Below are 22,318 nucleotides of genomic sequence, written 5' to 3' on the forward strand. Positions count from 1 at the left end.
CCCCCCCCCCCCCCCCCCCCCCCCTCCCCCCCTCTCCCCCCCCCCTCACTCTGTCTCAAAAATAAACATTAAAACAATTCTAGAAATTTTGAAGTACTAAATATGACACTTTGAGTTGAAGGGTTTTAGCTAAAATTTCCTTAGTTTAATTTTTCCTCCTTATTTGGTTATTCTAGAAATAATAAATAGGGATATAACATTCTGTTCTGGTAAGATGTTGTTTCTTAAGTTTTTACTACTTGTTTAATTATGTGTGTGGCTTTTCATTTAGTATAACAAGAGAACCAAGAAGATTTGCTATCAGCATTTTATTTTCTCATTGCTTAGTTTTATGTATTGTTTATTGCAATGTTTTCGCCTTCACTTTGTTCCTTTACAAATTACTTTGGATGTGGACATACTTCATTGTCTCTTGCTCATTCACCCAGAGGTGATTGCCAGTTAATGGTGCTGTGATTGGATGCATCCTTTCATATACACAAATCGACTTATCTTTAAATCTACCTTATCCCTGCCTCCTGTCCTTTGCCAAGTCTTTATTGATGGTTCTTTCTAAATATTGTTTGTATATGACTTTTTTTTTTTAATCTTTTTTTCTTTTTTTCTAGCTCAGGAATCCTTACTATTTGTGGATAATTGCAACAACCTTGTGACTTTATCTTTTGTCTCCTGCCTGTATTCTTACAGTATTGCCCATATGATATCCCCAAAACACAAGTGTTGGTGTGCCAGCTCTGCTGAAAAGTTTTCAGTAATTCTTTGCCATCTGGAGGAGAAAACCAAACACTTATTGGTCTAATGATTGAAACCATAAGTGTTGGTGGTAGTTTAGGGGGAGTATAGAGTGAGGAAAAAATAGGGAGATTGATCTGGGGCCTGCAACATCAAGTGAGAAACCATGATGGGATGGGTGGATAGAGGATGGGGAAGAAATTGCCAGAGCAATAGGAGGGTGAAGGCTTCTAGGAGGGACTCATCAGTAATAACGGCAAGTGTTGCACGGGTATCCAGGGGAAGGAACAAACATTCTGGGCAGTATTTGCTTCACTGAGGAACTGTGGAGGTACCATCATGGAGGGTGTTCTGTGATTAGTACAGACACCTAGAGAAGAGATTATAAAATGGTGTGATAGAGGATATGCACGCAAATGCCGTGGGAGCACCTAGGAAGGACACCTAACCCAGATTCGGAGGGAAGGCTTTTCAACGTGACGGCACACTGAGCAGGAAATAATCAGGTTGCTGGGGGATTGGGAGTGTGTCCTGGGAAAGAAGAGTGGCATGTGTTAAGGCCTGGAGGTGTTGGAAGGAGCCTGATTGGGCCTGAAAAACTGCAAAAATTAGATTAATGAAACCAAAATGCCTTGTTTTTCTGTTTTCTGTTAAGGTGATGTTGAAGATGTTGGAAAAATGACAGCTGAAAACAAAGTTGTTGTAGACAGAAGTGATCTGATCCCCAAAGTGTTAACTGTGAATGTAGGCGATGAGTTCTGTGGTGTGGTTGCCCACATTCAGACTCCAGAAGACTTCTTTTGTCAACAGCTACAAAGTGGACGTAAGCAAATTTTCTTGATTGTCCTATCAATATAACCCACTTCAAGAGACTCAACATGCGAAAATGAAGATAATGTGTAGGTTTGTATTTCTTTTGTTTAAGATGTGATCTATATCTACAGATAAGCTTGCTGAACTTCAGGCGTCCCTTAGTGAGTACTGTGGTCAAGTGCCTCCACGCTCAGATTTTTATCCAACCATTGGTGATATCTGTTGTGCACAGTTCTCAGGTGAGGAAAGAGTATTCCTGAATTTTTTTTTTTACTTACAATGAAGTAAAAAAACCCAAAAACCCCAAACAATCTTCATTTTGCACTGTTTGGCTGCATTCAGAGTTTGAGTATTAAAGTGCACCAGTCAGTTTTAAATACATCCAGTTAAATGGACTCAAAGTGTGTGACGTAAGGGAGGAAGGCCTGTTGCAGTGGGGGGGGAGGGGGGTGGTTGGTAAAGAAAGTTTTTATTGTTTTATCAGCCCTTTAGTTTTGGGGACTGGTGCAGATAATTGTATTTACATCCGTACATGAATGTGCAATCTCCCGGGATCACGTCTTTACCGGTTTTAGTGGGAGTAGCAGGAGGCCTAGAAGCATGGAGCTGTCACGGCACAGCGGTATTAAGTGGGTTCAGTTCGTCTCTGCCGGAGGGGAGATCCTAGCAGCCTTCCCGTAAACTGGTTGCTTGGTTGGTGGAGTCTGGTTGACTCCTACTGCCAGGTGTTGTAAAGTTAGCCCCGCTTGATGCTTAGCAAATTGTTCCTGCATTGATCAAGGCATCGTTGTGATTTCACACACAAGACTCTGTCCTGCGAGTTAACTGTCTATGGGGCAGATGAAGCGGTTGTAAGTGGTGGCAGCCCATGGAGTGAGTGAGGGGTCTAAGGCCTGCAGAAAGATGAGATTTTAGGGGTTTAAGGCTTCCAATAGGCAGAAGTAGCACTGTTGACTCAACATACGTTGTTCCGTAAAGCTTGATACTGTATTAAAGCCTACAGATGGCCATCTCCGGATTTGGGAGGGAAAGTTTGTATTTATATCTGTACTGGAAAATGATTTGAGACTGAGTCTCTCCTTTTTTCAGAGGATGATCAGTGGTACCGGGCCTCCGTTTTAGCTTATGCTTCTGAGCAGTCTGTACTGGTCGGATATGTAGATTATGGAAACTTTGAAATCCTTAGTTTGACGAGACTTTGTCCCATAACTCCAAAGTTGTTGGAATTGCCAATGCAAGCTATAAAGTGTGTGCTGGCAGGTATGAAATTTTTATGGTCCCCATATTCTTAAAATAGCAAAACCCCTAAGAGCATTAGAAATGAAGTTAAACCAATGAGCAGATAAAAGAATGTGTTAAGATACAACTTCTCTTAATGAAAAAATAATCCTTAATAGAACATTTAGGAAATACACAGGACTACTTTGCTATCTCTAATAAAATGAAATTTAATGTATCTATTATAATATTGAGTATTTTTGGTATTTATAGAGTCTGCATTATTGATATCATAGAAGTGGATTCATGACATAAAGTAGGGCAAAACCTGCTTATAGAAACAGTAAGAACATTGTGCTTAGAAATTACTGTATGTAGAGGCGCCTGGGTGGCTCAGTCATTTTAAGTGTCTGACTCTTGAGTTCAGCCTGGGTCATGATCTCACAGTCCTGAGATTGAGCCCTGTGTTGGGCTCCGTGCTGAGCCTAGAGCCTGCTTAAGATTCTCTTTCCCTCTCCCTCTGCCCCTCCCGTGGTCATGTGGGTGCTCGCCCTCTCAAAATAAATAAACATTAAGAAAAATTTGACTGTAAATATAATTTATCCCATCAAGAGCCGGGGCTTCTTTCCATGTTAATAAATTGGCTTCTTTATTCAAATGTACTGTAATTGAACTAGTATACGATTATCAGAAGGATATTTCCAAGTTCGTGCTATGAGCAGTGTTCTTTTAACTGCATTTTGCAACCTATCCAGGAGCATTTCCTTGGCATAGGTTGCAAATGTAGTTATGTTACAAGACACCTCCGTAGGTGAAATGGAGGTGTTGGAGGTATGTTTCTTTTTGTATGACATATATCACGATTGTTTTCCAGAAAGGGTAGAAATAATTTACACACCTACCAGAAAAATAACGGGGAGCCCATTACTTCACAAATTGGTACACCAAGTAGACACTTCTGTATTTCATGCTGATAAGTTAAAATGAAATCATTTCAATTACTTTATTACCAGTGAGGCTGAACATTTTTTCTTAAGTTACTTGCTCTTATTTTATGAAAAGACTGGGCATAACTCTGGGTTGTTAATTTGTAAGTGCCTTTGGAGTGAGTGATACAGATGTTTTTGTGTCGTTCTAAGGGACCGTATTTCTTCCTGCATTGTTTTATACTTTTGTTTATGACTTCCTTAACTTATTGAGATATAATTTACATACCATAAAATTCTTGGTCTTAGGTACACAATTCAGTGATTTTTTAGTAAATTTACCGAGTTGTGTAGCCATCACCATAATCCACTCGTAGAAATTTCCATCACCCTGATGAGGTTTCTTGTGCCCATTGATAGTTAATCCTACCTCCCCAGGCGACCACTAGTCTAATTTCTGTTTTAGAGATTTGCTTTTCTGGACATTTCATATCAGTGGAATTATGTTTTGTTTACGTAGAAGTATAGCCATTTTCTCTTTGTAATTTTGCCTTCATTTTCATGGTTAGAAAATCCTTTTGCTCAGGTGGGACTTTCTGGGTCTGGTGTTTGTCAGATTCCTTAAGTTTAACTTTATGGAAATTGGGAGCTAAATTTCTAAATGCCTGTTATAAGAAATATTTTAACATTCCTTTAAAAATTATTTGTTAGGAGTAAAGCCATCATTAGGAATTTGGACTCCAGAAGCTATTAGTCTGATGAAAAAAATTGTACAGAACAAAATGATCACGGTGAAAGTGGCAGACAAGTTGGAAAATAGTTCCCTGGTGGAGCTTCTAGATAAATCTGTGACACCTCACATCAGTGTTACCCAAGTTCTCATAGATGCCGGCTTTGCTGTGGGGGAGACAGGGGTGCTGACGGATAAACCCAGCATCGTGAAAGAAGCCAGTGGTAAGTAAAATGTCTCTTTCATAATGCCCATGCTGGAGTTCAGATGGTTGTGTGTATATGTGGATTCTCATACTTTCAAAAAGAGTTGATGTTGGGGCGCCTGGGTGGCTCAGTCGGTTGAGCGTCCGACTTCAGCTCAGGTCACGATCTCGCGGTCCGTGAGTTCGAGCCCAGCGTCAGGCTCTGGGCTGATGGCTCAGAGCCTGGAGCCTGCTTCTGATTCTGTGTCTCCCTCTCTCTCTGCCCCTCCGCCGTTCATGCTCTGTCTCTCTCTGTCTCAAAAATAAATAAACGTTAAAAAAAAAAATTAAAAAAAAAAAAGTTGATGTTAAGTGTCTTTTTGTCTTTATTATTATTATTACTAATGTTTGTTTAGTTTTGAGAGGGAGAGAAACAAGACAGAGTACAAGCAGGGGAGGGGCAGAGAGAGAGGGAGACACAGAATCTGAAGCAGGCTCCAGGCTCTGAGCTGTCAACACAACGCCTGACGCGGGGCTCGAACTCATGAACCCTGAGATCATGACCTAAGCTGAAGTTGGACGCTTAACCAACTGAGCCACCCAAGTGCCCTTTGTCTTTTTGATCCAGGCATTCATTTATATACATACGAGTGTGTTTGAGAGCTGAAAAAAAAATTTATGGGTCACTAGCTGCTGAAGGATCAGACATATGAATTTAAAATTCAGTAAGGTAGTTATGGCTAGTTGTAATACTGATTGTTTCCTTTAAAGTCACTAAGAAAGTCACTGGAAATTCAGTTCTTCTTCAAATGCAGATACCTCACTGACCCCACCTCCCATCCCCACTTTGACCATTTGTTTTGCAAAATGTTCATTTATTTTCACAGTTCCCTTAGGTGTAGAAGCAAAACTAAATCCACTGGAGTGGACATGGGTTGAACTTACTGTTGACCAAACAGTAGATGTTGTGGTCTGCATGATATATAGTCCTGGAGAATTTTATTGCCATGTGCTTAAAGAGGATGGTAAGTTGACTCTTCTCATTGATTTCTTTGTACAAATACATTGATGTAGATAATAACTGGAGATGAGTTTAATGAATAATAAAATTACTGTCTTTACAAGAAGGGCCAAGTGGGTAGGTATTTCTGCTTCCAAGAAAGATTTGGTTATAGTTGCCTTTTATTCCATTTTAAGCTATTATTTCTATTTTCGAAAGCTCTCTTTATATTTAAACCAGGTTAGATGTCAAAGAGTGTCTTCTAAATTTGTTTTTGAAAATTAAATTTAATGGTTGATTATATTAAAGCATAGCACGCATATATACAAGTGCATAAATAGTACTGCATGACACATTGTCAGAAAGTCAGAACCCTGAATAATCAACATTTAGGTCAGGAAATAAAGCAGTACCAGAATCCAGAAGTTTCCTTCGTTTCTCCTCTGATTACTACCCTTTTCTCTCTTTAAAAGGTAAATACTGGGGCACCTGGGTGGCTCAGTCGGTTGAGCATCCGACTTGGTTCAGGTCATGATCTCACAGTTCGTGGGTTCAAGCCTCGCATCAGGCTCTGTGCTGACAGCTCAGAGCCTGGAGCCTGCTTCAGATTCTGTGTCCCCCTCTCTCTCTGCCCCACCCCTGCTGTGCTCTGTCTCTCTCTCTCTCTCTCTCTCTCTTTCAAAAATGAATAAACAAAGTAAATACTGTCCTGCCTTTTAATAGCATAGATTAGCTTTTCCTGGTTTTGAACTTTATATAAGGAATCCTACAATGTGTGCTCTTGTATTCCTTGCTTTTTTTTTTTTCCATGTTGTTTGTGAGATCAGTTCTTCATTTCCATGTGTGGCAGTAGCTTGTGTCTTGTTACCCCGGTGTGTTCCACCATGTGAATGTACTGTGGATTTATTTCTTTTTAAGGTTGGACACGGGGGTTGTTTCTACTTCTGATCTGTTTAACGATACTGGTGTGAACGTTTCCGTACAAATTTAGTGCACGTGTGTATGCGTTTCTTTTTAATATACTCCCAGGAGTGAAATCAGTGGCCCTATCCTAACGGGCATGTATATTTTCAGCTTTGATCAATGAAGGCCAGAAAGTTTCCGAAGTGATGATGATGACGCTTGTTAGTTTGAGAGTTTTAGTTGCTCCACACCCTTACACTTGTATTTCCCTTCTGTTTCTTTTGAGCTATTCTGGTAAGCAGCGTTAGTTGCAGCTTTTCTAAATCTTGGTTTTCCTCTCTACCAAGTGAGGACATGACACTAGGTGCCTAAGCTCGTCTGGCTCCCAATTTGTGAGATCTGTTATCCTTCCCTTCAGAATTACCTGGTAGGTAGGTCACTATTTCGTATAGCATAAGACGTTAACATGTTAAAGTTACTTTTTATAGGTGATCATACAAGCCTATGGTACAAAATTCAAAAGTTACAAAAAGAGTGTAGAGTGGGACGTTTCCCAGTCCCCCCTGAGTTTTCTGAATATCTTTTCAGAAGTAGTCTATGCATATGCTTGTGTGAACGTATATGTCTCTTTGTGTAGGCATACGCGGTAAATGCTGTGATGTCTGCACTTTGCTTTTGTCCCCGCATGGTCCTTTCTTCATTCTTTTTGTCTTTTAAATTAAACTTCTAATAGTGGAATAATTTTAGATTTACAGAAAAGTGGCAGAGATGGTGCAGGGTTCCCGTACGCCTCTCAGCTAGCTTCCTCCATAGTTAACGTCTGACAGAATTGTGGTACGTTTGTTACAACTGAGAGAACAACATGGGCACCTAGTCATGAACTGAGATGGGGACATGTCCTTTTTCTTTCTACTCCCACTAATGGCCTTTTTCTGTTCCAGGGTCTAGTCCGGGATGCCGCATTGCTGTTTTGTTTCCCTTTTCATGGTTACGTGGTGTTTCACTATGTGGGTTTATCCGACCTCTTATTATTGAAACATTCCTTGTGTTCTCTGGCTTTATTCTGTGAGTGTGTTGTCCGGGCAAATTCCCGTGTAATTATTAAGTCAAAGGATGCATGTGCTCGTGCTTTGGAGTACGCCCAAGGGGGCCGGCCAAGCTAATTCCCACAGACACGTACACACGCCTTTCCCATACCATTTTCAGTAGTGTTTCTTAAACTTTGTAAAACTGAAAGGTGACAGCTCTGACTTGTTATAGTTTAGTTTCCGTATCTGTGAACGGGCCTTTGCCACATGCGTAAAAGGCAGCTGCTTTCCCTTAAGTTGTTGTGTAGTGTCGGGACCCCTTGACTCAGCATTTAAAGCTCTCCGTGGTGTGTACTTTCCCAGCACAGTGCTGGTATGTTCTTCATGGTTCGCTTTCCACTTCCCTGCTTCGCCAAACTGCTCCCGCCAGGTGAATTTTGGTTGCTTAATTTTGTACTTTGCCTCAGGGCCATTTCTGGTTCTTCGGGAATACCCTCTCCTTCTCTGTCCTATTTCTTTATAAAAGCAGCACACAGAGCTCACCTCTCTGCGTTTCCCTAGCAGATGTCTGTGCCATACACTCAGTCATTCATTATATGTCCTCCTCCAGGACATATAAGCTTGTGTGTCACTTTGTGTACAGGCTTGTACGCTCTGTCCTTAGCCCTGTGCACAAGTTCGTGCTCTGGTGTGCTGGTAACCATGCCATAGTTGGGGATTACCAAGAGCTTTAACTAATTACAACTTACTTTCCCAGTTAATTTTTTTAATGAGAAAAAGAGAAAAGCATCTGGTATACTTAATAGTTGTTTGGGAATGTACCTGAGGTGTTATGATCAAAACATTTCCAACTTAAAAGGAAAAATCTGTGTTCTGCATGCTTTTTTAAATATTAAATGCTGTATGTGTATTGCATTTTCAGCTTTAAAGAAACTCAATGATTTGAATAAGTCGTTAGCAGAATATTGCCAGCAGAAGGTGCCCAATGATTTTAAAGCAGAAATAGGACAACTGTGTTGTGCTCCTTTTGCAGGTAAGTTACAGTTGGTACAGTCTTGACTTTGATAGAAAGTTTTGTTTCCTGATGTTGAGCCCATATTTTGATGTGTATTTTCTTCCCCATGTTTAAGCAAGTATTTCTCAGAATCAAGACTAAATGAATGCAGAAAGTGTCATGTCTAATATTCTGTTTGTAACAAGGAACCTCCAAATGGAACTTCCTTACCTCCATTTGTTAAATTTCATTAAAAGCTTTTCTTTCCACAATCTCTGATATTAAAGTAAGTTAGATAATGGTTCACTGTAGGTTCATTGTTTCTTCTGGTCACCTGTGTATATACTTAGTTTGGAAGTATATTTTATGAGACTCCTTAATTTCTTAAAAAAATTTTTTTTAATGTTTATTCATTTCTGAACAACAGAGAGCACAAGCAGGGGTGGGGCGGAGAGAGAGGGGGACACAGAATCTGAGGCAGGCTCCAGGCTCTGAGCCGTCAGCACAGAGCCCGACGCGGGGCTCAAACTCATGAACCGCGAGATCATGACCTCAGCCGAAGTCAGACGCTTAACCGACTGAGCCACCCAGGCGCCCCACCCCTTAATTTCATCGTATGAGTTTTTCGACTATTTTTATATGATTTTACTAATAACAAGTAAAACAGTTTGTCATTAGTTATGAGAGTATTATAAAACTTCCAGATTGACAGATAACGTTTAAGGTTATTAAGTCTTACCTTCACTTTCACGCTCTGTTTATTGGATAGGTGATGAGTGAAATCTTAAATTTATATTAGATTAGTGTTAAAGTGTGCTGTAAAAATTTGGATGTGTTCTAAAAACAAATTTTGATAACTCTCCTGGGGATTTCTGAATGAAAACTAGAGGCATCATCTGGAGAAGGAGAGCAGATTTATTAGCTACTTTACGCAGAGGATTTTTCTTTGGAGATAAAAATTTCAAATGTTAATAGAAAGGAAATAATGTTCTGTGTTACAAACTTTGTGTTAAATATAGGTGATGGTAATTGGTATCGTGCGTTAGTCAAGGAAATCTTGCCAGCTGGAAATGTTAAAGTCCATTTTGTGGATTATGGGAACATGGAAGAAGTTACTGCAGATGAACTCCAAATGATCCCATCAAAATTTTTAAAACTTCCGTGTCAAGGGATACGGTGCTGGTTAGCAGGTATGGTGCAGAATAAGCTTTCAAAGCTGTCTTCTAATACTTAGGGTAGATGTACTTTTAAGTATTAACATCTGTAATTTTAACATGTGAGCTAGAAGATCTTGCTTCATATTATAAAATTTAGAAACGTACTTTTGAAGATACTGGCCAGAGTGTTGAGTGTAGATGCTAAAAGGAAGGAAACAGCTGCTTTTCTGGGCTTGAGATGGGAATGAAAACTGATATGTCCTCTTGAAGACATTTTGCAGGATTTCTTAGGAGCTTCAAATAGTCCTGCCTTTTGTCTGAGCATTTTTACTTGTAATAATTTATCCCAAAGAAATGATCTTGGAGTCTCACAAAGTTCACCTACAAGGACGTTCCGTATACTGCTGTTAATAGCAGCAAAACAACGCAGGCAGCTAGGCAGGGGATGGGTTCAGTGATGACCTGTAGGGTTGAAAACCTCAGCACCTGCTTCAGATGGTGCCGTGAGGGGCCAGTGGGTGCTGAGGACAAAGGCTCCCCGGCCTGCACAGGCGGATTTAAGTGTTTGCCCTTGCTGCCCGGGCATTAATGTGTAGCAGATAACGAAGAGTACAAGTTATAAGAGATGCAGGATAGTATTGTGGTTAAGAGGACAGGCTCTGGAACCAACTCTGCTCCCTACTAGCTGTGCGAGAATTTAAGCAAATTAATTAAACTCTCTGGTGCTTCTGTTTCCTCACTTGGAAAATAACAGTACCTTCCTCAAGGAGTCATTAAGAATAAAAGACATAGGGGCACCTGGGTGGCTCAGTCAGTTAAGCATCTGACTCTTGATTTCAACTCAGGTCATGATCTCACAGTTCATGTGCTTGAGCCACGTGTCAGGCTCCGTGCTGACAGTGCAAAGCCTGCTTGGGATTCTCTCCCCATCTCTGCTCCTCCCCTGCTCATGCTGGTACCCACACTGTCTCTCAAAAATAAACATAAAAAAAAAAAAGAATAAAAGACATAAAAAATATAAAGCACTAAACACTACCTGGCATCATATCCACAGTAGCTACTATTATTGCAAAGGTTTCTTTATAAAAGAAATCGGTATTATGTGTATGTGGGTCATTCCATACACACATGAAAATTATGGAAGGTTGGATACCAAAAATGTTAATAGTGCTCATGTCTGGAAGCACAGATGCTTTTTATTTTTCCTTTTGCGTGTTTTCTTTCTGCTTACTACTTACTATGTTTCAGATTATTCTTAATACCACGTTTCATGTCCGTGCTTCTTCAAGTGTGGCCCCTAGACCAGCAGCATCAACTTGAGAACTTACTCAAATTACAGATTCTCTGTCCCCAACCAAGACCTGCTGCTAAATTGGAAAATCTAGGATGGGCCCCTGAAATCTGTTTTAACGAGCCCTCTAGAGAGTTGAGATGCACACTCAAGTTTGAGGATCACCATTGTAAAAATAAGGGTATCAACCACAATTATCAGAAAAATAGTTTTTGGTTAAGTACTTTAAAATAACATTTTGAAATTAACCACTAGAACACTGCCCGCAGAAGTGAAGGTGTGTGGTTGATGTCTCCTACCAGCAGAATTGGTGTAACTCATCATTGTGTATGTAACAGAACACGATGGTGGCTTCTAGAATAATCCCATTTTTGCCTGTTGGAAAAATGCCAGGTAAAGATACTTTAGTGGGGAAAGTAAAGAAAGTTTCTGAGTGACCCAAAACCCTAGCGGTATGTTTACACCTGCCAGTATCTGTAACTCGGGCATGGGGGATGTAGAGATGTAATTGAACGTTGAAAAAAGATACCAAAATGGCTGACCCGAATGGAGTACTTAACAAGGACCCAGTCCCAGACACCGTTGAAGCGGAAATGCAGCTTGGGCATGGAATCCTATTTAATGCCGTTCTTCTTTGCCAGATATAGAGCCGAAAAACAGACACTGGACTAAAGAAGCCATCACAAGATTTCAGATGTGTGTTGCAGGGATAAAACTCCAAGCCCGAGTGGTTGAAATCACTGGACAGGGAGTGGGAATTGAGCTCACCGATGTCTCCACTTCTTACCCCAGAATAATCAGTGATGTTCTGATTGAAGAACATCTGGTCTTAAAAAGTAGTTCGCCATGTAAAGGCTTGAGAAGTAATAGGCCTGTTAATAAACATGATCTTCAAATTGATGCCCTGGGGCTTCAAGGTAACATTTTTAAACCTTTGATTTGTTATTTAATGCATCCTTTGCTCTTACAGGTTATGAAAGTTTTTCTATCCAAATGATGCAGTTTTTCTGTAGAAATACATGCTTTGTGGAAATAGGTTAATAATAGGTTATGAAAATATTTATTGAAACATGGTTTTATGCAACACCATGCTCATTTTTAGTGTAGTCACTTATCAGGTAATCTTGCACCATATAATTATGTGTCCCCTAAAGTTTCAACCAGTTTTAAGAATTACATTATAGGGATGTCTGGGTGGCTCAGTTGTTTAAGCATCTGACTTGAACTCAGGTCACGATAGCGTGGTTCACAAGTTCGGGCCCCGTGTCGGGCTCTGTGCTGAGAGCTCAGAGCCTAGAGCCTACTTCAGATTCTGTCTCCTCCTCTCTCTGCACCCCCCCCCCCCCCCCCCCCCCCCCCCCCCCCCCCAGCCACACACACTCTCTTCCTTTCTCAAAAATAAATATGAAAAAAAATAATTACATTATATGTACTACAGAAGTAACACTGGAGTGCAGTAGGTCAGTAGATTGGACTCTTTTGTAATACAAAATCCCTCAAATTGAATAGATTGTTTTGTGAAAATACGGATTTTCATGTTAGGAATTTGTGAATGTTGATAATCAGCAGTTGATGAATAAATTGAATGAATATGTAACTGGGAGAGAATACCAAGTTTAGTCTATTTTATGCAAGATCTGTTTTCTGTGTTTTCAGCCATGTCTTCAGCTGAGCAGTGGAGGACAATAGAATTGCCAGTTAATAAAACTGTGCAAGCAACCGTATTAGAAATCGTAAACCCACACTTGTTTTATGCTCTACCAAATGAGATGCCAGGTAAGAAACCAAATTTTGAGACTTATTGATATGCATCTTTTTAACTGTATAATGAAAACACTTCTCTGGAGAATTCCTTAAGAAGTAAGAGGGAGAGGGGAGGCTGGTGATTTTTGTCTTATTCAATGTTTTAAGGAAGAATTGACCGTCCTAACACTTAAGGCACATGTAGTTACTCAAACACAAATGTGAACATGAAGGGAATGCCCTGCATTTAGCACCTGTCCAACCTTCAGGTTTTTATAAGGAAATCGTGTTTCTTAAAGAAATTGTGGTTTACACAATGGAATACTACGTGGCAATGAGAAAGAATGAAATATGGCCTTTTGTTAGCAATGTGGATGGAACTGGAGAGTGTTATACTAAGTGAAATAAGTCCTAGAAAGACAGATACCGTATGTTTTCACTCTTATGTGGATCCTGAGAAACTTAACAGAAGACCAAGGGGGAGGGGAAGGGAAAAAAAAAAAAGGTTTAGAGAGCGAGGGAGCCAAAACATAAGAGACTCTTAAAAACTGAGAACAAACTGAGGGTTGATGGGGTGTGGGAGGGAGGGGAGGGTGGGTGATGGGTACTGAGGAGGCCACCTGTTGGGATGAGCACTGGGTGTTGTATGGAAACCAATTTGATAACAAATTTCATATTAAAAAATCGTGTCCTTAATTGCTATATAATTTTTTGCTTAAAAACAGATATCTAGGGGCGGCTGGGTGGCTCACTTGGTTAAGCATCTGACTTCAGTTCAGGTCCTGATCTCATGGTTCGTGAGTTCGAGCCCTGCCTCGGGCTCTGTGCTGACAGAGCCTGGAGCCTGCTTCAGATTCTCTGTCTCTCTCTCTTTCTCTCTCTCTCTCTCTCTCTCTCTGCCCCTCCCCCACTGACATTCTGTCTTTCCCTCCCTCCCTCCCTCCCTCCCTCTCTCTCTCTCTCTCTCTCTCTCTCTCTCAAAAATAAACAAACATTAAAAAACATGGGGGGCCTGGGTGGCTCAGTCGGTTAAGCATTTGACTCTTGGGTTTGGCTCAGGTCATAATCTCACGGTTTGTGAGTTTGAGCCCTGCGTTGGGCTTTGTGTTGACAGTCAGAGCCTGGAGCCTGCTTCAGATTCTGTGTCTCACTCTGTCTCTGCCCTTCCCCCCTCGTACTCTGTCTTTCTCTCTCTCAAAAAAAAAAAAAAAAATACTATCTAATTTGAATTGTATTTACAAAGCTAACATGTTAAGAAAATTTGATATGTTGAAAGTGTACTTTGTAATCCGTGTTACTACAGTTTAGAGACTTAGAAAAATGTTTTACACTGGTCCTAATCCTGAAAAAAAGTAACGTATAAATGTTTTCTTCTTTGTTTCATGGAAGTGTATATTAAGGAATCTCTTTCAACATATTTGAGTTTATCCTTGTAGTGTCAGAAAGAGAGTTAGTGCAAGTTGGTGCAGATTTAAAACAATTTGCAGGTACTTGAAGGCTGGAAAAGTGAATCTTTGTTTCGGATTGTCAAACGAGGATGTGAGGGCGATCTGGCTCGACATCTGTCACCCCATTGATCGCCAGGGTCGATGGGGCTGATCCGGCTGGCTAGGCGGGGGTCCCCTTCCTCCCTCACCGCTCCATGTGCGTCCCTCCCGAAGCTGCGCGCTCGGTCGAAGAGGACGACCTTGCCCGATAGAGGAGGACCGTTCTTGGGTCAAGGGTATACGAGTAGCTGCGCTCCCCTGCTAGAACTTCCAAACAAGCTCTCAAGGTCCAAATTGTCAGACGACAAATTGTGGTGATACCAACAAGGGCTCTTAAATCTATGTCCAGCATTACAAATAATCATCTTTAATCTGTGTAGGTGGAAAGTAGGGTTATTGAATCCTGATGAATGGGAAGAACTGTGTTTTATTGACTAGAACACACTTAACTGAAAATTACATGGGAAAATTGTGAAAGTGGGACTCAATGAGTTTCTGTAGAGTATGGCCATGCTGGTGTGGAACGGAGCGCTCTGGAGGCTTCCCTCGTCCTCCCGCCCAGCACTGCAGCCCGCCTGTACCCGGGGCCACCGTGGTTTCGTGGATTCTTCACATGTAAACGTAAACAGGGTCTTTAAAGTGATTCGATTTAACATTCTTTTTGTATACTGTCTAAACAGCACCGAAAATTTCCTCACAGGAAATTGCTTTTTTGCGTTTCAGAAAATCAGGAAAGACTGTGTGTGTTGACAGCTGAATTGGTAGAATATTGCGGTGCTCAGAATAGTCGATTGTCTTACCGACCGAAAATTGGAGATGTGTGCTGTGCCAGATACACAAGTAAGGGTCTTTGAGGTAAAATATTAAAGGGAAATATTTTGTTCTCTTTCACATGAAATTTTGTGTTTTGTTATTGAAGTGCACATTTCATTTTGTTAGAGAAATTAAGAAAGGCAGGGTTGTTTGTTAATTCATATGTTCTGTTCCATAACCATAAATTATGTTTAGGTAAGGATATAGGTAGGTATCTACCAGTACTTACAGATAATCAGTTTTACATAATAATATCATATTTATATGTGGAGGAGTTGCAAGTTTATAGGACTTTCTGAATGTGCTAAAAAAAAAATAAATAACTGCGTTGAAAAGTCGACTTGTTGAATCAGGGACACTTTAACCATTGTCCTGTTTTAATATTTCATATTAACAGATTTCTTTTAGGAATAAAAATAACACTTGGAGTGAATATTCTTGGGCAGAAATTTTGGGAATTCCTGAGTCAAAAGATGTCAATTGTTTTGTACGTCCCAGAAGCATATTGCTCTCTGGGTATCTTAAAGAAATGTCCATATGTGCCAAAAGTTTGTGAGTGCCAATTCATCATCTCCTTGTCAGCAATGAATTTAAAGTGTTTTTGCTCTATTGCCCACATAGTGTTCATTTTTAAATTTAAATTTACAGTTAACCATATTACGTTTAGTTTTGTTTCCTTTTGTATGACAACTGGATCTACATTCTCCTTCCTTTTCTTCTGATGGAAATCTATCGTAATTTTTGGTTAGATAAGTATTCTTTATTACTTTATTAGAACTTTACATAAACACTGTTCACAGCTGTGTAGTAAACCATGATGTAATGAGATACATGGTTATATATCTCTTTTGCAGTCTTTGTTGTTGTTGTTACCAGTGTTCTGTATCCTTTCGCTGATTATCTCCAGTGGTCTGCATTGGTATAAATTCTCTTAGTGAACATTTGTGTACTTTATCAGCTTTTATCATATTGTCAGTTCTTGTGGCCTTTGCGCCTCCTATCTAGACTGCTTGTCCTTCACGGCTGAGCAATCACCCTGGAATTTTTCCTTCATCATCATGCTGGTGATGGATTCCCTTTTGTTTCATGGATTTGTCTCTTACCTGACCTTGTTGGCCAAATTTCTCCCTCCCTCATCTCACCTTGTTTTCTGAATTCCTTACGTTTGGTTTACCCTAATATTTGGGTATATATCCCATCCTTCAGAAGCTGAGAAAAGATACACGTAAGGTGAATTTTCTCTTATCTCCCCATGTTCTCCCATGTTTGAAAAAGGCTTTACCCTAACAAGTAATTGATAGCTTGCCTAGATCTAAAACTCTAGATTGGAAATAATCTTTCCCTTAAATTTTTGAAGGCATTGCTTTTTTTCTTTTTTTTAAGAGTTTTTTTTATTTTTTATTTTTAAGTAATCTCTACACCCAACATGGGGTTCAAACTTACAACCCCAAGATCGAGAGTTACACGTTCTTTTTTTTTTTTTAATTTTTTTTTTAATGTTTATTTTTGAGACAGAGACAGAGCATGAACGGGGGAGGGTCAGAGAGAGAGGGAGACACAGAATCTGAAGCAGGCTCCAGGCTCTGAGCTGTCAGCACAGAGCCCGACGCGGGGCTCGAACTCACGGACCGCGAGATCATGACCTGAGCTGAAGTCGGACGCTTAACTGACTGAGCCACCCAGGCACCCCGAGAGTTGCACGTTCTACTGATCAAGCCAGACAGGCCAGTCCGCTTTTACTGTTTTTTAGCTGTAGCTGTTGCTGGTCAAGAGAGAAGGATCATTTAGATTCTCCAAACTGTATGTTTTTTTATCCTGGAGCTTGTAGGAATGTCTTCATCCTGTTCTGAAATTCATGATGTGACTTAGTATTGGCTTTCACTGTCGTGCTGGGCGCTCATAAGTGGCTGGGCCCTTAAGGCTAGAAAGTTGTGAGCTTCAGTTCTGAGAAATTTTTCTGAAAATTTTTTATTCCCTTCTTTGATTTTCTGTTCTCTTAAGAATTCCAAATATTCTGATGTTGGACTTGAAACTCTTCTGCTAAGTTTCCTCTTTTCTCTTTCACTTTTTTTCATTGTTTTCAAGAGAGTTCCTCAATTTTATTTCCCAGCTTACTGAGTTTTTAACTTCTGGTACCACATCTCTAGTTTCAGTAGCTTTGTTGTCTGTCTTCTCAAGTGTGTGTTTTTAATAATGTCTTGGTATTCCAAGGGTGGAAGGTGTTTCCTCTGGGAATGTTAACATCGTTGTAATTTTCAGTCTTCTCCCGATTCCTAGAGTTCCTGTTTGTTCTGATCTTCTCCGTCGTGTCGGAGGCTTACTTCAAATGTCTGGTGATCCTTTGCTGTTCACTTACAATGGGGCATCTGATTGGAAGCTTCTGGTGGCCTTCACTGTAGGGTGATGGGGCCCGTCCATTTCACCAGGACTCCCGCTGTTGAGAATCTTGAAGTGCATTCACTTGGGACTGGTGTCTCCTGCTTGGAGTGGGTAGCTCTCCTGACATTGTTCTTGGCAAACTTCCTTCTCTGCGCTGCCTCATGCTTCCGAGTCCAGTAGTCTGGTTCATCCTCTCAGGAGAAGAAACCTCTAGTCTTCTGCCCTTGAGTAGGAGCAGTTGGCTGGAAATGAAGAGGGCATTCGAAGCTTTATTAAAACCCATGAACATAAAAGAGATCATTCTCTTTAGCAACTTAAAAAATAAGTGTTATGTGTAAATGTATTTATAAACTAAAGTCTGTTCAGATGTCTTGGGAAGGAGGTCCACTTCCTTTCCCCAGGCCTGATGTTCAGCTTCATCCTTACTACTGCCTTTGAATGGCTTGATTGTCCAGGCTTGGGGGTTTGAGATGCAAATGAAGAGGCTTCTTTGCTTCCCCACGGCCAGGCCAGCTTTGCTTGAGCACTGCTACCTCATTTCCATTCAGGCATCTGCTTTCCAGCTTCCGGTGTTGTCTTCTCTCTTGTTCTCTATCCTTGTGGTTTTGTGCTTTTTCCTTTTTAATCATGCAGTTGTCTTTTTAGTAGACTCTGGAAGGAGTGGAGGTGATGCTTGTGTTTCATCTGGACTGTAATCAAAAATTTTCAGTGATGTAAATGTAACTGAATAACCATCTGGAGGGAGGGAGAGAGTCATTGAATGTACTTTCTTACCTAAGATTGCATTATATTTTCAGATGATGACTTCTGGTACCGTGCCATTGTTCTGGGGACATCAGATGCTAATGTGAAAGTGCTCTATGTAGACTATGGAAACATTGAAACTCTGCCTTTTTCCAGAGTGCAGCCAATTTCCACCAGCCACCTGGAGCTTCCTTTCCAAATTATTAAATGTTCACTTGAAGGTAGGCAGTTAAGTCACTTTCCGGTTGAGATGTCTGTGTGGTTTTCCCTTTGTTTTATAGCCCTAGGTCTGAGTCAAATGGGCATTTCAATAACTGCCCAGATTTCTAAACATCAAGCAGAGTTTACCAAAAAAGTTTCGTATCTTCTATTCTTTATTTCATTCTCACAAAAATTATATTGCTAGCCCATTGTTGTTCAGTTATTGTGTTTGGCCCCGGGTTGCACAGCTAGAAGTGGCAGTGCCTGGGAGAACTGGGCCTTCTGACCCTTATCTGAGGGCCTCTCTGCTCTGTCATGGCTCTTAGAGACAAGAGACATTCAGATGACACCATTCGGGCTAATTCACTGTGCACTGTATCTGCATTGATATTCAGTTCCTTCCTTTGGTGTTTGAGTAAAGCAAACAAAAATGCTAACGTAGCTTTTTACTTTCACTCCTCATTTTGTTACCCAGCGGTCCCAGCAGATAATAGCTCACTCATTGGCTCCTAGTCTGCTTTGGTTTTGACTCAGGGAGAGAGTTGGAAAATTACCTTTATTATTGTTTGCCTTTCCCATTAGGACATATGTCCCTGGCAGTAACTGTTTTCTGTTTTGTGCCCTCCAGACTCAGATTAGTGCTCGATAAACAATAGGGATCAATGAATATTTATCGAGTGATTTTTTTTTTTTTAATGCAACAGCAGTAGTACATCAAAGCATACCTAAACTCAGCTGGAGTGAGGCTTTTGCTTATTTTATTATTACTTTTTATTTATTTACCTTGAGAGAGAGAGAGAGAGACAGCACAAGTGGGGGAGGGACAGAGAGGGAGAGACAGAGAGAATCCAAGAAGGCTCCACATGGCCAGCATGGATCCCAAGGTGGGTCTTGAACTCATGAACTGCAAGATCATGACCTGAGCTGATAGGAAGAGTTGGACACTTGACCAATTGAGCCACTCAGACATCCCTTTGCTTATTATCTTTAGATGATGTATGTAAATTTTTTTTTTTTAAGGCACTTGATTAATATTCAGTTTTTTCCCCAGGACTAATAGAATTGAATGGAAACTACTTGCAATTAGTGATAGAACTACTAAAAAATTTCATGCTGAATCAGAGTGTAATGCTTTCCGTAAAAGGAATTACCAACAATGTCCATATGGTGTCGGTTGAGAAATGCTGTGAAAATGGTACTGTCAGTATAGCTGATAAGCTGGTGACTTACGGCCTGGCAAAAAACATCACATCTAAAAAGCAAAGTGCTTTAAATACAGGTATCTGTTTTCAAGTTTAATTAATGACAGATGTAAGTGTAATTAAGAAGCAATGTAATCAGTGTAGGTGACCTGGTCTTTCCTTACTCTGCGTGGTCACATTCCCTTCCTCCTCCCTGTCCTTTGTAAATCCAGTGGCGCGGGGACCTACTGGGTGGAAGCAGGCCTCCCGGTCCAGATTTTCCTTAGCTTAGGCTCAGCAGCATTGCTGATACATTGATGCTGAGAGCTTTAGAAATGTCTGGCATTCAGAATTATTTCCAACTTACTTTCGACCCTGACCAAAGTGAGAAGAGTTTGCACTTTTGAGATGGGGTCTTCTGGATATCTCACAAGAGGATTACTTGATAGGCCTGCCCTCAGCTGAAGAGCTGTCCCATATATGATAGGCAAAAGACCTAACATCCTAGAGATGAGGGCATTAATTTGGTGAAAACTAGGACACAGTAGTAGAAAATATTAAATAGCCCAAATGAGAAGTAATTGATTAGGTCCTTGATAGTGAGAACCCATGCCTAAGGGGCAGAGCTGTGTAAATTCAGTGTTTTTCAGTGTTTCGTCAGTGTTTTTGTTACATATGGTGTGTGTTATCTGATGGCTTTTTGTATTTGCTTCTAGAAAAGACATGTAGGATGAATTGCTGTTGCACAGAGTTACGGAAACAGGTGGGTAGAGTTTATTTGAAGTGAAATTATACTTCTTACATTTTTAGAAATGAAGTAATGCTATTTCTTTATCACCCATAGGTTGAAAAACATGAACAGATTCTTCTCTTCCTCTTAAACAATGCAACCAATCAAAATAAATTTATTGAAATGAAAAAATTGTTGAGAAGTTAAGTAAGTTAAATTTGATGTTGTCACCACTTCCGTCACCACCAGCGGGACGTCTCAAGGCATGTCAGGGTAGAACTCACGACATGAACCACGTCGTGAGGCTGTTCTTTATTTTGCGACCTAATGATTTGAGGTCTGGTTGTAACGTGTTTGTTGCCTTGCCGAGTTTTATTTGCTGATCTGAAGTTGGCCGTTAATGGGACTGAGTCCAGGGGTGTTCACGTCGTAACCACTCACTGTTGTTCAGTTCCGAATGCTTACATTATTGATGGCGCGGAGGGACTTGTAAAAATTGTTGTGAGGTAAAGCTTTACCTCAGATTCTTTGTGTCTTAGGGGTGAAGTGAACTCTCACTTGGGCATGTTGCGGTAAAAATGTTCAGCATTTTTTGTGAAGAGGTTTTAAAGGGCCAAGAATGGAAAATGGGCTTCACTGATAGTGTATTTCATTTCAAAACAAAGCCTACTCTCTGGTGGTGATTCTAGTGTGTAACAATGATAATTGGTGAGTTTGGAACAACAGTTTCCCCACATTGATTGATTGATTGATTGATTTTTATTATTTTTTTTTTGGTCTGGGATGCTTTGTTCGAAGGTAGCCCTCAGAAGTACCTTGTGATCAGAGGTCAGTTAGAATTTCTGATGAAAATGAAATTGTCGTTCCTACTAATTCCAGCCAAAAGCAAAGGGTCTCTGACTCAGTGCACTCTTGTCGGCTACAGCACAGCCTGGGTCAGACCTTTTTGCAAGTAGCCCACGGGATGGTACCTCTGAGCGCCTGGTGATTGTCCGTGAGTTCACGTGCTCTCTCCTTCTCCGTGTGGGAAGGTCCATTATTTTGTTTCTGCTCCTAAGAAAGTACAGCTGAATTCTGAGTGGAGTGTCATCGCTGCTAGAGCAATAGTTTTGTCTCCTGATTGATTTTCTTTACAAGTTTTGGGTTATTTCTAATAAATGCTCATCTGCCATTGCAGTTACAGCCTTCAGTCCTTTCTGATGCACTCGCTTTCAGTATTGACTACTGTCTTGTGTGCTTGAGTCTAAGATCTTAAGGTAAAAAAAAAAATGTAAAGTCAAATCTTAAATTTCCTGATAATTTTGTAGGGTAACGGACATGCAGTGACATGGACTTCTGGAATTTAGTCCTAGCACCAAATCGTCTCATTTTTACCTGTGTAATAGGCTTTTTTTGTAAGGATATTGAGAGTGCTAACCCGCACGAGATGAAAGTTCTATTTTCTCTTGTTTCTACATAGATTGAAGACATTGTTTAAAAAAAAAAAACAAAAACAAGATGTGATTTAAAGACTAGTAGTTGAACTAGCTTTTCCTTTACTGTGGAATAAATATGTATTTTTATCTACATTTTGAATATAGTATAATGCCTTATGTATTATTTAAAAAGCACTTGAACATCTAGTCGCATACGTAATCATTACAGTAGTCCTGGAAAGAGAGTAAGACCCCACTTTATAGATGAGGCCAAGGCTCAAAGAGGTTAAATGGCTGCACTGGATACACACAAAACCAGGTCTTAGGCTCAAAGCTGAACCCTCTCTGCTGCTCCTTGCTGCTTACTGTCTGCTGTGCTGCAGTGTCCTTAGATTCAGTCAGTTTTGAAGGACATGAGACTGAGGAGTTATATTAGAAGAAATTACAGGATACCCCGGGTGGCTCAGTTGATTAAGTGTCTGATTATAGGTTTCGGCTCAGGTCATGATTTCCCGGTTCGTGAGTTCAAGCCCTGTGTCGGGCTCTGTGCTGACAGCACGGAGCCTGCTTGTGATTCTCTCTCCCTCTCCCTCTCCCTCTCCTTCCCTCCCTCCCTCCCTCCCTCCCTCTCTCCCTCCCTCCCTCCCTC

The 22,318-nt window shown here is 40.6% G+C and overlaps 1 protein-coding gene across 2 annotated transcripts in view; it reads left to right on the plus strand.

The window, feature by feature from the left end:
- Nucleotides 1-22,318, plus strand: part of TDRD1 (tudor domain containing 1) — a 43,157-nt gene that overhangs the window by 19,128 nt on the left and 1,711 nt on the right. Inside the window, exons 12-25 of one of the 2 annotated variants that reach the window (XM_049645815.1) lie at nt 1,388-1,555; nt 1,677-1,784; nt 2,635-2,805; nt 4,401-4,643; nt 5,491-5,628; nt 8,457-8,567; nt 9,548-9,718; nt 11,618-11,893; nt 12,633-12,752; nt 14,930-15,046; nt 18,196-18,363; nt 19,395-19,622; nt 20,241-20,287; nt 20,369-20,461. In XM_049645815.1, the coding sequence (XP_049501772.1) occupies nt 1,388-1,555; nt 1,677-1,784; nt 2,635-2,805; nt 4,401-4,643; nt 5,491-5,628; nt 8,457-8,567; nt 9,548-9,718; nt 11,618-11,893; nt 12,633-12,752; nt 14,930-15,046; nt 18,196-18,363; nt 19,395-19,622; nt 20,241-20,287; nt 20,369-20,461 (2,159 nt within the window). Of the gene's footprint in view, nt 1-1,387; nt 1,556-1,676; nt 1,785-2,634; nt 2,806-4,400; nt 4,644-5,490; nt 5,629-8,456; nt 8,568-9,547; nt 9,719-11,617; nt 11,894-12,632; nt 12,753-14,929; nt 15,062-18,195; nt 18,364-19,394; nt 19,623-20,240; nt 20,288-20,368; nt 20,462-22,318 lie in introns of those variants that run through there. The other variant, XM_049645814.1, reaches the window with a different exon arrangement.

Source organism: Panthera uncia, chromosome D2, assembly GCF_023721935.1.
Source record: "Panthera uncia isolate 11264 chromosome D2, Puncia_PCG_1.0, whole genome shotgun sequence".
Classification (NCBI taxonomy): Eukaryota; Metazoa; Chordata; class Mammalia; order Carnivora; family Felidae; genus Panthera; species Panthera uncia.